Raw genomic sequence first — 12958 nt, 5'->3', positions numbered from 1 at the left:
AGAGGACATCCCAGTCCTGTGACTTTTGACACAAGGGTGGGATCAGTCCCACTCTATTTCTCGACTTCGAACGCTGCAGAGTCGTCCGGCGCCGCCTTTCCCCAGATCGGGCCTGAGAGTGCCGTCGCGTTGCCAGGCGACCGGAAAGGCGGGCGAGGTCAAAGGACGGTCGAGTCCTGGCACCTTGGCGACGAATCAACGGTTCAAAGGCCCCGCCCTGGTCCCAGCTCGCGCCGGAAGTTGGGAGAAGCCGTGCCTCTGGCTTTAGGCTCGCGAGACTTGCGACCAGCCCGGCCTGCTTTGCGGTGTTTCCCGCGCGGGTGGCTCCAGTTCTGGGTTGCGCGGCGCGGCCTTTCGCACCGCCGCCGGCTCCTCAGCCATCATGGGCTTCCTGAAGCTGATCGAGATCGAGAACTTTAAGTCTTACAAGGGTCGACAGATTATCGGGCCATTTCAGAGGTTCACCGCCATCATCGGACCCAATGGTTCTGGTGAGAGAAACTCGGCTGCGGCCTTCCTCACGACTAGCCCGGACTGGCGTGTCGTCCCGGCAGCGCCTCGAACCCTAACCTTCCCTCGCCCCCCTCTGACGGGGTTTGCCCCAACCGCCTTGCCCGTGAGGCGGCTCTGCCTGGAGAGCCTCTCCTTCCGGGCTCCGCCGTCTTCTCTGGGCGCTGCCCCCCTCAGGCCCGAGTGGCCCCGGCCGAAGGGTCCCGATGCTGCTCACTGATCGGCCCGCCAAAAGCGGCGCGTGCCACGGGCGCCAGCCTTTGGTCGCGCCGCTGCCCACCTGCCGGCTGCGTCCGTTTTGCCCTGCTTTCAGCCCGCCGGGAGCTGTGGGCTTGGCTACGGGCGTCTGAGCGAGCCCTCCGCCTCCTCCAGCGGCGCGGCGGTACAGCCCTAGGGCTTTCTCAAGAGCAGGCTGCTGGGGGTGGCGGCACGTTGGAAGTTGGGACCCTCAGCTGCTGGCGTTTCCCATCCCATCTCCGGTCAGGGTGCTTCCTTTCCCACCACTGAAAAATCAACTCATTTGCTCACCAAATTTGTGGTGTGCTGTTTCATAAGGAGTTCTTCAAGGTATTCTAGGGACCACAGAGAATAGCCTTAAGCCATATTCTTGGGGAATATGCTCTTAAGGCGCAGTCAGAGGCGAAAAGAAAATAATTTTCCACTGTCCTAAGTAACATGTAGAAACTTAGACAAGTTGTTGTGAGAGTGACTGGGATGGCAGTTTCCTAGAAAGTGGTTTTTTGGAGTTTAAGATTATATTGTATGTTTGAAAGTTGCTAAGTGGGTAGATTTGGGGCTGGAGAGAGGTTTGGATCTCCACCCAGCTGTACTCAGTGAATGCTTTGGGTTGTGTTCTGCAGACCATAAACCTCTTGCATACAAAGCATCTGTCCAGCCCTTTCAGCTATTTTTCCAGTCCAAGAACAGATCTTTATAGTTCCCATCATGAGAAAGATTCAATTAAATTGTAGTGATCATTTTGGTGTATAAGTACATCAGATTATAAACTAGTACATGTTATATGTCAATTATTAGGATATTCCTTAGAGTCTATTAGTTAATATATATATATATAAATATATGTATTTACATATATACATACATATGTGTAAGTTATAGTGGTTTGGGGCTACAGTCAGCGGTGCTCAGGGTTTATTTCTGACTGCGCTCAGGGGTCATTTCTGGCTGGGCTCAGTGGACCATATGGGGGTGCCAGGGATTGAACTCTAGTTGACTGCATGCCACGCAAGTGCTCTATCTCCAGGTACAGGAGGGTTTTTTTTGCTTGTTTGTTTGGTTGGTTTTGGGCAACACCTGGTGGTGTTCAGGCCTTACTCCTTGCTCTATGCTCAGTCATCTTCTCTGTTTTATTGTTTGCTTGTTTTTTTTTTTGGGGGGGGGGTTTGGGTCATACCTGGCTGTACACTCGGAAATCGCTCTTGGCAGGCTGGGTGGGGGAACCATATGGGACTCCAGAATTCGAACCACCGCCCTTCTGCATGCAAGGCAAATGCCTTACCTCCATGCTATCTCTCTGGCCCCCCATATTGTGTTTCTTTTTTCTTTCCTTTTCTTTTTTTTGCATTTTGGGCTACACCCGGGTTACTCCTGGCTATACGCTCAGAAATCTCCCCTGGCTTGGGGGACCATATGGGATGCTAGAGGATCAAACCACGGTCTGACCTAGGCTAGCAAAGCAAGGCAGATGCCTTACCACTTGCACCACTGCTCTGGCCCTGTATTGTGTTTCTTGAAGAAAAAAGTGACAAGTAGGAAACATTTAAGAAATCCTGGTCTAATGGACTAATGTATAGGGTTCCACTTCAGTTTCTTTGGATTTGGTGTGTGTCGGCTCTTTTTTTTTTTTTTTTTTTTTTGGTTTTTGGGCCACACCCGTCAGCTCTTTTCTGTTTGTTTTTCTGTTTGTTTTTGGTTTTTGGGCCACACCCAGTGACGCTCAGGGGTTACTCCTGGCTATGCGCTCAGAAGTTGCTCCTGGCTTGGGGGACCATATGGGGCGTCGGGGATCGAACCCAGGTCTGTCCTGGGTCAGCCACGTGCAAGGCAAATGCCCTACCGCTGCGCTATCATGCCAGTCCCAGAGGTTCCAATCTTATTTGCCTATTTTATCCTTAAAAAATGGGGCCATTTTGTTTGGGGACTGCGAGCGGGAAGTCAGGGAAGGAAGGGGCACAAGCCAGGCAAAGCGGCAAGGCAGTCTGCAACCATGAACTTACCAGGCAATCTAGAGAGAGCTCACACATCTAACCAACTGTCCACTGGAAGCCCCTACAAAAAAATGGGTCCAGGGGGCGGAACAATAGTACAGTGGTTAAGGTGTTTGCCTTGCACATGGTCAACTGGGTTTGATCCCCAGCATCCCATAGGGTCCCCCAAGCCTGCCAGGGGCGATTTCTGAGTGCAGAGCCAGGAGTAACCCCTGAGCGCCACCGATTGTGACCTCTCCCAAAAACACCCCAAAAATGGGGCCAGACCAAGAGTACAGTGGTTAGAGTGGTTGCCTAGCATGTGGCTGACCAGGATTCGATCCCCAATACCACATTTGGCCGGTCCCCCTAGCTGAACACAAAGCCAGGAATAACCCCAGGGGTTGCCCAAAGACTAAAGCAATTACTCAATACCCTTCCCTGAAAATATAACTTCTTTAAGCAAATAACACCCCCAGTTGCACTGTAGGATGTTTCTTCCTACATCCTTGTCTGAGCCACACCTGGCCATACTAAGGCCATACTCCTCATTTTGTACTCAGGAAGCATTGCTGGCAGGGCTCCAGGAACCTTATGTGGTGCTGGGGATTAAACCTGGGTTGACTTAATGTAAGGCAACCTGGGTTGACTTTATGTAAGGCAAGCCCCTCAATTTTTCTAGTCTATGGATTTTTTCTAGGCCTTTTTTGGTGCTGGGTATAGGAGTTGCTCTTGGCAATATATTGTGGAGTACTCCCATGAGTACTCTAGGAACCATGAGATGCTAGGAAACAAAACAACCTTCCACATGCAGAACATGTTCTTAGGGGGCTGGCGAGGTGGCGCTAGAGGTAAGGTGTCTGCCTTGCAAGTGCTAGCCAAGGAAGGACTGCAGTTCGATCCCCCGGTGTCCCATATGGTCCCCCCAAGCCAGGGGCAATTTCTGAGCACTTAGCCAGGAGTAACCCCTGAGCATCAAATGGGTGTGGCCCGAAAAACCAAAAAAAAAAAAAAACCCAAAAAAACACATGTTCTTAGCCCACTGAACTATCTTGCTGACCCTGTTTCCAGCTTTTCCAAGTGAGACTATGAAAGCTCTGTTAAGAAGTAATGAAACATTTGAACCTGGTCTTTAGGACAAGTGCTCAAGCTCTTAATTAGTCATCTTTTTTTTTGTTTGGGGCCACACCTGAAGTGCTCAGGGTCTACTCCCAGAGATACTCAAGAGTTGTTAGGACCATGTGTTTAGGGGGTTAAACTTGAGTTCCTGCATGTAAAGCACCTTGCCTCTGAATTACACTTTTATTTTTAAATTTCTTTTTGGTTTTGGTCTACATTCAACAGTGCTCAGGGGGGTTACTCCTGACTCTGTACTCAGGAAATTAATTCTGGTGGGTTTAGGGATGCAAGGGATTGAACCTAGGTTGGACTTGTGCTATCTCTCTGGCCCTTTCTGTCAAAAATGTATAAAAGTTCTTTTTATTTATTTGACGCTTAGGGGCTACTTCTGGCTATGCGCTCAGAAATCGCTCCTGGCTTGGGGGACCTTATGGGATGCCGGGGGATCAGACCACTTGCACCACCGCTCTGGCCCCCAGAATTATTTTATTTATTATTATTTTTTTTGGTTTTTGGGCCACACCCGGTGACGCTCAGGGGTTACTCCTGGCTATGAGCTCAGAAGTCACTCCTGGCTTGGGGGACCATATGGGATGCCGGGGGATCGAACCGCGGTCCGTCCAAGGCTAGCGCAGGCAAGGCAGGCACCTTACCTCTAGCACCACCTCCCGGCCCCCAGAATTATTTCTTATTGAATGAAATACACTTAGGTTTGAGAGGAGAGACAGAAGAAATATGTGTTCAAGAGAAAATATGGGGGAAAAGAGCACATGTGCTTCTCTGGGGTAGGAAAAAACTGTAAGACTTAGTGACAGGCTAGTGCAATACATATTCAAGTGAAAACAGACATGAAGCAAGTCAGATTATACCTTTTTAAATTTTTTTAATTTGTTTTTATTTTTGGGCCACACCCGGTGACGCTCAGGAGTTACTCCTGGCTATGCACCCCGAAATCACTCCTGGCTTGGGGGACCATATGGGACACGTGGAAATCAAACTGCGGTCCGTCCTGGGTCAGCCGCATGCAAGGCAAGCGCCCTATTCCTACGCCATCACTCCGGCCCCTACCTTTTTTTTTTAAATGTGGTAAAGTAAATGTTGATTTTTTTTGGTTTGGTTTGGTTGGTTTTATTCTTTGAGCCATACCTGGTGGCGCTACAGGGTAACTCTTGGGTCTGTGCTCAGAAATCATTCCTGGCAGATTCTGGGGACCATATGGGATGTTGGGGATTGAACCTGGGTAGGCTGTGTGCAAGGCAAATGTCCTAACCGCTGTGGCATCTCTCTTACTGGTTAAGTTTTACAATCTTAATTATTTTAACTAGTTAGCTCAGTAATGCGAATTATTTGTTTTCCAGGTGAGAGATCGAAAGATCAGCTCATTGTTGTGCAACTGATCTTCTGAAACTTTTTTTTTTTTGGTTTTTGGGCCACACCCAGCGGTGCTCAGGGGTTACTCCTGGCTGTCTGCTCAGAAATAGCTCCTGGCAGGCACGCGGGACCATATGGGACACCGGGATTCGAACCAACCACCTTTGGTCCTGGATCGGCTGCTTGCAAGGCAAATGCCGCTGTGCTATCTCTCTGGGCCCCTTCTGAAACTTTTTATTACGCAAAACTGAAACTAGGGACTGGAGAAATTGTACAGGGGTTAAAGCATTCACCTTGCATATGACTGCAGTTTGCTCCCCAGTGCCACATATGGTGGTCCCCTGAACACTGCCAGGGAATGGTTCAAACTCCATCAAACAACAAAATCTCTGAAATTCTTTGTATATTAAGCAATAACTCCTTATTCCCTCTGCTCAGTTCCCTTTTGGGTGTGACCTAGTGACCCCCATCAGCTATGTGGTACCAGAAATTCAACTCTAGTTGGTTAGGTTATGCTAGGCAGGTCCCTAACTGCCTATCTCCCAAATCCAAAACATTTTTTTTTGGTTTTTGGGTCACACCTGCTGGCGCTCAGGGTTTTCTCCTGGTTTGGCGCTCAGAAATCTCTTCTGGCAGGCACAGGGGACCATATGGGATGCCGGGATTCGAACCACAGTCTGTGTGCAAGGCAAACACCCTACTGCTGTTCTATCACTTCGGCCCCCGAACCTCTTATTTATTCTATAACTTGGTTGAATTCTGTAATGAATTTTTTTATCTTGCCTGTTTCTTCTGTTTTGGGTAATTTCCCAGGTCATTAAATGATGTAGAATAACCCAGTTTGTGAATATGGTAATTGCCTAAAGGCACTCATTTGTTTTGGTTTTGTTTTTGCTCCTGGCCTTTACTATTTGTTGAACAAACTGATGAATAAAAAGATGATGGTTATATTGTAGGTGACTCGTGTGAAGTTTGGAGAGGTAGGTAGCATGGAGAAAACTGTTTTCATCTCTATTTGATTCACCTAGTAAGGCCATCCTTGGAAATACCTGGCTTAAGTCTGCTTCAAGCACCTACACAGCATGGACATTAGGCAGCTTCCAAGCTGTACCTGAAGTCTATTGGGTTTGTACAGTATAGGGACTGGTCCCCATCACTTGGGTAGCTGTGGATTTAGGCTGGAGTGAAGAATTGGTCTTTGCAAGATAAGGAAAGTTAATCCTAACCTCTATTCTGGTTTTCCAGAAATGCCACTTTTCCTTGCAGAAAATATTTAGGAGGAGTAAGAGTAACATAAGAGTTTTATTGATTGATTGATTGATTGATTGATTAATTGCTTTTTGGGCCACACCCTATGATGCTCAGGGGTTTACTCCTGGCTATGCACTCAGAAACTGCTCCTGGCTCAGGGCCCCATCTGGGATGCGGGTGATCAAATCAAGGTCCTTCCTGGATCAGCCGCATGCAACGCAAACACCCTACCACTGTGCTATCACTCTGGTACCTAAAAGACTTTTATTTTTAAAAATTTGGTTAGAGGGGCTGGAGCTATAGCATAGCTGGTGGGGCATTTGCCTTTCTTGTGGCCAACCCCTGCATCCCATATGGTTCCCTGAGCCTGCCAAGAATAATTTTTGAATGGGAGAGCCAGGAGTAACCTTGAGCACTGCTGGGTGTGCCTCTCCTCCCCCCCAAAAAAACCAAATATTTGCTTAGACAAAGAGGACAAAGGTACATGTTCAAGAGAGAATGTATTCTTTAGATTTCAGGTTGAGATATGGGCCAATCTCTAGGATGGAGAATAACAGGGCATTTTTTTTAAAACTGCTATAGTAATAACTGAAAAAGGGACTGCTTTTCTATTTACATTTGTTTCTTTTGGGGCCACACCTGGCAGTTCTTAGGGATTTCTTTCTGTTCAATGTGTCAATTGCTCCTGGGACTTGGGAATCCATGTGGTGCTCGGAGGGGAACATTACAAATGAATCTTACAATTCATGTGCTTAGGCATTGAGCTATCCCTCTGGCCCTTTTAAAATGTTTTCTTCTCCCCCCTTTGATTGTTGTTATAATGATGGGGAGGAGTTGTTGGAATACATGTTTGACTATGATTGCTCATTTTTCATTGTGATGCTCACGGAGGTCACATCTTGGGTTGTGGTACACATATGTGGCTTGCCAAGACTTGTACTCTAGTTGAGACATGCAAGGTCTGATTGTCCTCTGTCAGTGAGAAACTTTGCTGCTCACGCATGTGCTCTCTCTTTCTGTGGCATTCATATCTTTTTAGTTGTGGTGCTGGACATTGCAGACAGCAGAAATGCTATAAGCTCAACCAGCAGAGTCACCAGGGTATTTGTGGCAACACCAGGGATTTGAATATTGGCTTGCAGAGTAGGCTTGTTAAACCACTGCACTTTTCCTCTGGGCTTTGGTCCAGTCATTATGGGACCAAAGAAGTATTTTCTCCTATTAATCTGAGCACTGGCTACTTAGGAAAGATTTTGTTCTCATTGTCTCCTTATTTTTTCTTTTCATTTTTCCCTTCCTGACTTCTCTACTCTGTCCCTTCTTAGGTAAGTCAAATCTCATGGATGCCATCAGCTTTGTGTTGGGTGAAAAAACCAGCAACTTGCGGGTGAAGACTCTGAGGGACCTAATCCATGGAGCTCCTGTGGGCAAACCAGCTGCCAACCGGGCCTTTGTCAGCATGGTTTACTCTGAAGAGGGCACTGAGGATCGTACCTTTGCCCGCGTTATTGTTGGTGGGTGAGGTTGTTTGGAAGGGTCTTGTTGGGTGTTGAAAGGTGGGATAGGACAGACTTGACCCTTGACTGACTTATGTTTTGTCTTATAGGGGGTTCTTCTGAGTATAAGATCAACAACAAAGTGGTTCAGCTACACGAGTACAGTGAGGAATTAGAGAAATTGGGCATTCTCATCAAGGCTCGTAACTTCCTCGTATTTCAGGTGGGTTTTATTCTTTTTTTTTTTTTTTTTGGCTTTTTGGGCCACACCTGGTGATGCTCAGGAATTACTCCTGGCTATGCACTCAGAAATCTCTCCTGGCTTGGGGGACCATATAGGACGTTGGGGGGATCGAACTGCGGTCTGTCTGAGGTTAGCGAGCAACAGGCAAACGCCCTACTGCTTGCACCACCACTCCAACCACTCCTTTTTTAAAAAAAATCTTTTATTTATTTATTAATTTATTAATTGGTTGTTAGGCCACATCCAGCGGTGCTCAGGGGTTTCTCCTGGCTCTGCACTCAGAAATAGCCCCTGGCAGGCTGGATGACCATATAGGATGCTGGGAATCGAACTGGGTCCTTTCCCAGTCGGCTGTATGCAGGGCAAACGCCCTACCTCTGTGCTATCACTTTGGCCCCAGGTTTTATTCTTATTGGTTTATAATAACATGGACTTTCAGGGGTTTCACTGCATACCTCTCTATTTATGTGTAATACCACACCCACCACCAAAATTCGAGTCCTATTTCATCACCAAAAAGACTTCATCCCACCCATTACTTTTGATAAATACTGTAAATTTTTCCATGTGGGCATTTTATTTTAATTGTTTTGGGTTTTAGATAATACCCAATGGTGTTCAGGTCCTCTTTGCAACTCAGTACTCAGGACTGAATCCTGGGTTTCCCACATGCCAAGTATGTACTCCAGCCTATTGAAATATCTCTCTGGCCTCAGGTGGGAATTTTGTTTTATTGCTTATTTTGGATTTTGGGGCCATGCCCAGTAGTGCTCAGGACTTTCTCCTGGCTCTATGCTCAAGAACTATTCCTCATAAGGCTCAGAAGACCATTTGGGTTTGTGGATTGAACCTGAATCAGACAAGTGCAAGGCAAGTGCTCTACCTGCTGTACTGTCTCTCTGCCCCAACTTCATTGGCTGGGATTTTAAACAAGTTTTGTCTATCTCCTTTTTGCCAACTCTTTTCCATTTTTCCACTAGTCTTGTTCTATCCCTTGGCTTCTTACTCTGCAACCTAAATAATGTAGCAGCTTTCTCTTCAACTTCCTGATTTCAGTCTGGCCCCTTCCAGTTTCTGTACTCTATCTATGAGAACATAAATCTGATTCTTTTTTTAAAACATTTACTTATTTATTTAGGTTTTGGGCCACACCCGGCAGTGCTCAGGGGTACTCCCGGCTCTGTGCTCAGAAATCGTTCCTGGCAGGTTTTTGGGCCACATCCGGCGGTGCTCAGGGGTTACTCTTGGCTGTCTGCTCAGAAATAGCTCCTGGCAGGCACGGAGGACCATATGGGGCACCAGGATTCGAACCAACCACCTTTGATCCTGGATCGGCTGCTTGCAAGGCAAACGCCGCTGTGCTATCTCTCTGGGCCCGTTCCTGGCAGGTTTGGGGGACCACGTGGGATGCTGGGGAATTGAACCTGGGTTCGTTCTGGGTCGGGCACGTGCAAGGCAAATGCCCTACCCACTTTGCTATTGCTCCAGCCTCTTATAAATCTGATTCTTTCTGTCATCATGTTATATGTTTCAAAGCTGAGAGCTGGCTTAGCAGGCTGGAGCACATAATTTGCATGCAGGAGGCTGGGGTTTGATCACTGAAGGGTCGCCTTACAACTAACCAGGTGTGGCACCAAAGCAAAAGCATTTCAGTGATTTCTCACTGCCTTATAATGATGATTCTCATCTTGTTGTCTCCACATCAGTATTACCTGAGAAGTTAAATTTCTTAGAAAGACACATTCTCTTCTTTTTAAAAAGGTATTGTTAACTAGTAGAATAATTTATCTCTTTTTTGTTTGTTTTTGGACCACACTTGGTGCTCAGTACTTACTTCTGCATTTGTGATCAGGGCTTACTCTTGACAGTACTCTGGGGACCATATGGGGTATCACGGATTGAACTAGGATTGGCTACATGAAATGAAAGCACTTTACCCACAGTACTCGCTAATCCTAGTCTCAATTCTTTAGACCTGTAGACTCAGATTGGAATGGAACAGCAGTTTTTCTTTTACTAAGATCTCAAGGTTGTATACTGGGCAGGGTTGGGCCACAACCAGTCTTTTTTTTTTTTTTTTTTTTTGGTTTTTGGGCCACACCCATTTGATGCTCAGGGGTTACTCCTGGCTATGCGCTCAGAAGTCGCTCCTGGCTTGGGGGGACCATATGGGACGCCGGGGGATCGAACCGCGGTCCGTCCTACGCTAACGCTTGCAAGGCAGACACCTTACCTCTAGCGCCACCTTCCCGGCCCCCCACAACCAGTCTTGATCAGGGCTTATTCCTAGTGTAGTGCTTAAGGGAACATAAGCAGTGCTGGGATTGAACCCTAGCTACGCAGGTTAAGTGCCCTACCACTGTCTCTCCAGCTCCTGAAGTGTGAAAACCATTGTTTTAGCATAAAATTTAGATTTATATCATTCAGGAAACACCTACTTTGTTTCTGTGGTTTTTTTAACCATACCCTGCAGTGATCAGGGCTTACTCTGGCTCTGTGCTCCTGATTCACGCCTAGTGATTGGTACTCAAGGACCATTTGCTGTGTCAGGCATTAGAACCAGGATCAGCCATGTGCAAGTTAACTTTCTTACCCACTGTATTATCTCACCAGGCTTTGTTATCTTATTCTCACTTCTTATATGCTCCCCTTTCACTACTTCCACTCTCCTGGCTAATAAAATAATTTACATTTTTATAGATTTACCTGATTTATGTGGCTTGCTGATCTTTCCATAGTAATTTTTATCTATATTGAAGGAACTCTTCTCTCTTCTTGGTTCCTTCTTTCCCATCTTACAAATTCAGCTTACCGTATATACTCGAGTATAAGCTTAGTTTTTCCGGCACAAATTTTGTGCCGGAAAAACCCGAACTCGTCTTATTCTTGGGTCATACAGGTTACTTGATTCAGTGTGCGTGCGCTGAGTCTCCAGTCATCTTCTGCCATCTGCTGGAGGGGGGCGGTGCTTCAGCTCAGTCCACAAGTAGCAGCTGAGCTGAAGAGATAGGCGGCTGAACTGAACTCTATGCCACTGAACTACTTAACCCACAATATTCTGCGCTTTGTATGAGACCGGCAGCAGTGATGATGACCATGTCTATGCTGATAGCCTCACATCAGATGCAGCTGAAGCTCTCTGTTTGGGCATACAGATAATGATGAGGAGGAGGAATTCAGTTTTGAAGGATTTTAACCTTTGTGATTAAGCTTGATTACCTCTTAAGCTACAGTTTCTGCACTTTAAAGTTTTAAAGTTATTGTTGCTAGTTTAACAGTTTTTTTTAGCAGTAATATATATACGTTGTTGCTAGTTTACAGTTTTTCTTTAATAGTAATATATACATTTTAACAGTAATATATATACATTCTTTTTCTTTAGCAGTAATATATTTTATATATATATATATACATTGTTGCTAGTTTACAGTTTTTCTTTCTTTCTTTCTTTCTTTCTTTCTTTCTTTCTTTCTTTCTTTCTTTCTTTCTTTCTTTCTTTCTTTCTTTCTTTCTTTCTTTCTTTCTTTCTTTCTTTCTTTCTTTCTTTCTTTCTTTCTTTCTTTCTTTCTTTCTTTCTTTCTTTCTTTCTTTCTTTCTTTCTTTCTTTCCTTTTCTTTCTTTTTTTTTTGGTTTTTGGGCCACACCCGGCGGTGCTCAGGGGTTACTCCTGGCTGTCTGCTCAGAAATAGCTCCTGGCAGGCACGGGGGACCATATGGGGCACCAGGATTCGAACCAACCACCTTTGGTCCTGGATCGGCTGTAATACATATATATGCATTCTTTTTCTTTAGCAGTAATATATATATATACATTGTTGCTAGTTTACAGTTTTTCTTTAATAGTAATAGTAACATTTTAACAGTAATATATATACATTCTTTAGCAGTAATATATATATATACATTGTTGCTAGTTTACAGTTTTTCTTCAGCAATAATATATATTGGTTTTTGGGGTCACATGGCAGCACTCAGGAGTTTTTCCTGGCTCTGTACTCAGAAGTCGCTCCTGGCAGGCTCATGGGACCATATGGGATGCCGGGATTCAAACCAGGGTCCATCCTGTGTTGGACGATTGCAAGGCAAATGCCTTACCGCTGTGCTATTGCTCTGGCGCCTTGGGTATATATTTTTATTTTTGAAATTTACCAGTGGCTGCTGCATATTCCACCTCGGCTTATACTCAAGTCACTAATTTTTCCCCAGTTTTTAGGGTAAAATTAGGGAGGTCGGCTTATACTTGAGTGTATACAGTAATTTTCATCCTTAGGCTCCTTTCCTAGATAAATATTCTTACTATTCTTTTCTTTTTTTTTTTTTTTTTGAATTTTGGGCCATAACCAGCGGCGCTCAGGAGGGTTACTGCTGGCTCTGCACTCAGAAATCGCTCCTGGCAGGCTTCGTGAGACCATATGGGATGATGGGGATCAAATTCAGGTCTTTCTCAGTTAGCCACTTGCAAGGCAAAGCCCTACCACTGTGCTATCTCTCTGGCCCCTATTACTCTTCTACCCCTAAGCTTCATTTAGTTCTTTTCCTGCAATTAACACATTTCATTGCCTTTTCTTTTCTTTCTTTTTTTTTTTTTTTTTTTGGTTTCTGGGTCACACCCGGCACTGCTCAGGAGTTACTCCTGGCTCTACGCTCAGAAATCGCTCCTGGCAGGCTCGGGGGACCATATGGGACGTCGGGATTCGAACCGATGACCTTCTGCATGAAAGGCAAACTCCTTACCCTCCATGCTATCTCTCCGGCCCCAT

At 45.8% G+C, this 12958-nt stretch overlaps 1 protein-coding gene across 1 annotated transcript in view; it reads left to right on the top strand.

Annotated features, from left to right (window-relative positions):
* The first annotated feature begins 306 nt into the window (after nucleotides 1–306).
* The window catches only part of SMC1A (structural maintenance of chromosomes 1A), an 80470-nt gene continuing 67818 nt past the window's right edge, over nucleotides 307–12958 (top strand). The window contains exons 1-3 of the mRNA XM_049767158.1: nucleotides 307–491; nucleotides 7784–7972; nucleotides 8065–8177. Coding sequence (XP_049623115.1) covers nucleotides 383–491; nucleotides 7784–7972; nucleotides 8065–8177 — 411 coding nt within the window. The 5' untranslated portion in view covers nucleotides 307–382. The remainder of the gene's footprint in view (nucleotides 492–7783; nucleotides 7973–8064; nucleotides 8178–12958) is intronic.

Source organism: Suncus etruscus, chromosome X, assembly GCF_024139225.1.
Source record: "Suncus etruscus isolate mSunEtr1 chromosome X, mSunEtr1.pri.cur, whole genome shotgun sequence".
NCBI lineage: Eukaryota > Metazoa > Chordata > Mammalia > Eulipotyphla > Soricidae > Suncus > Suncus etruscus.
The sequence above is the reverse complement of the archived record's forward strand: the minus strand, read 5'-3'. Positions and strand labels throughout refer to the sequence as shown.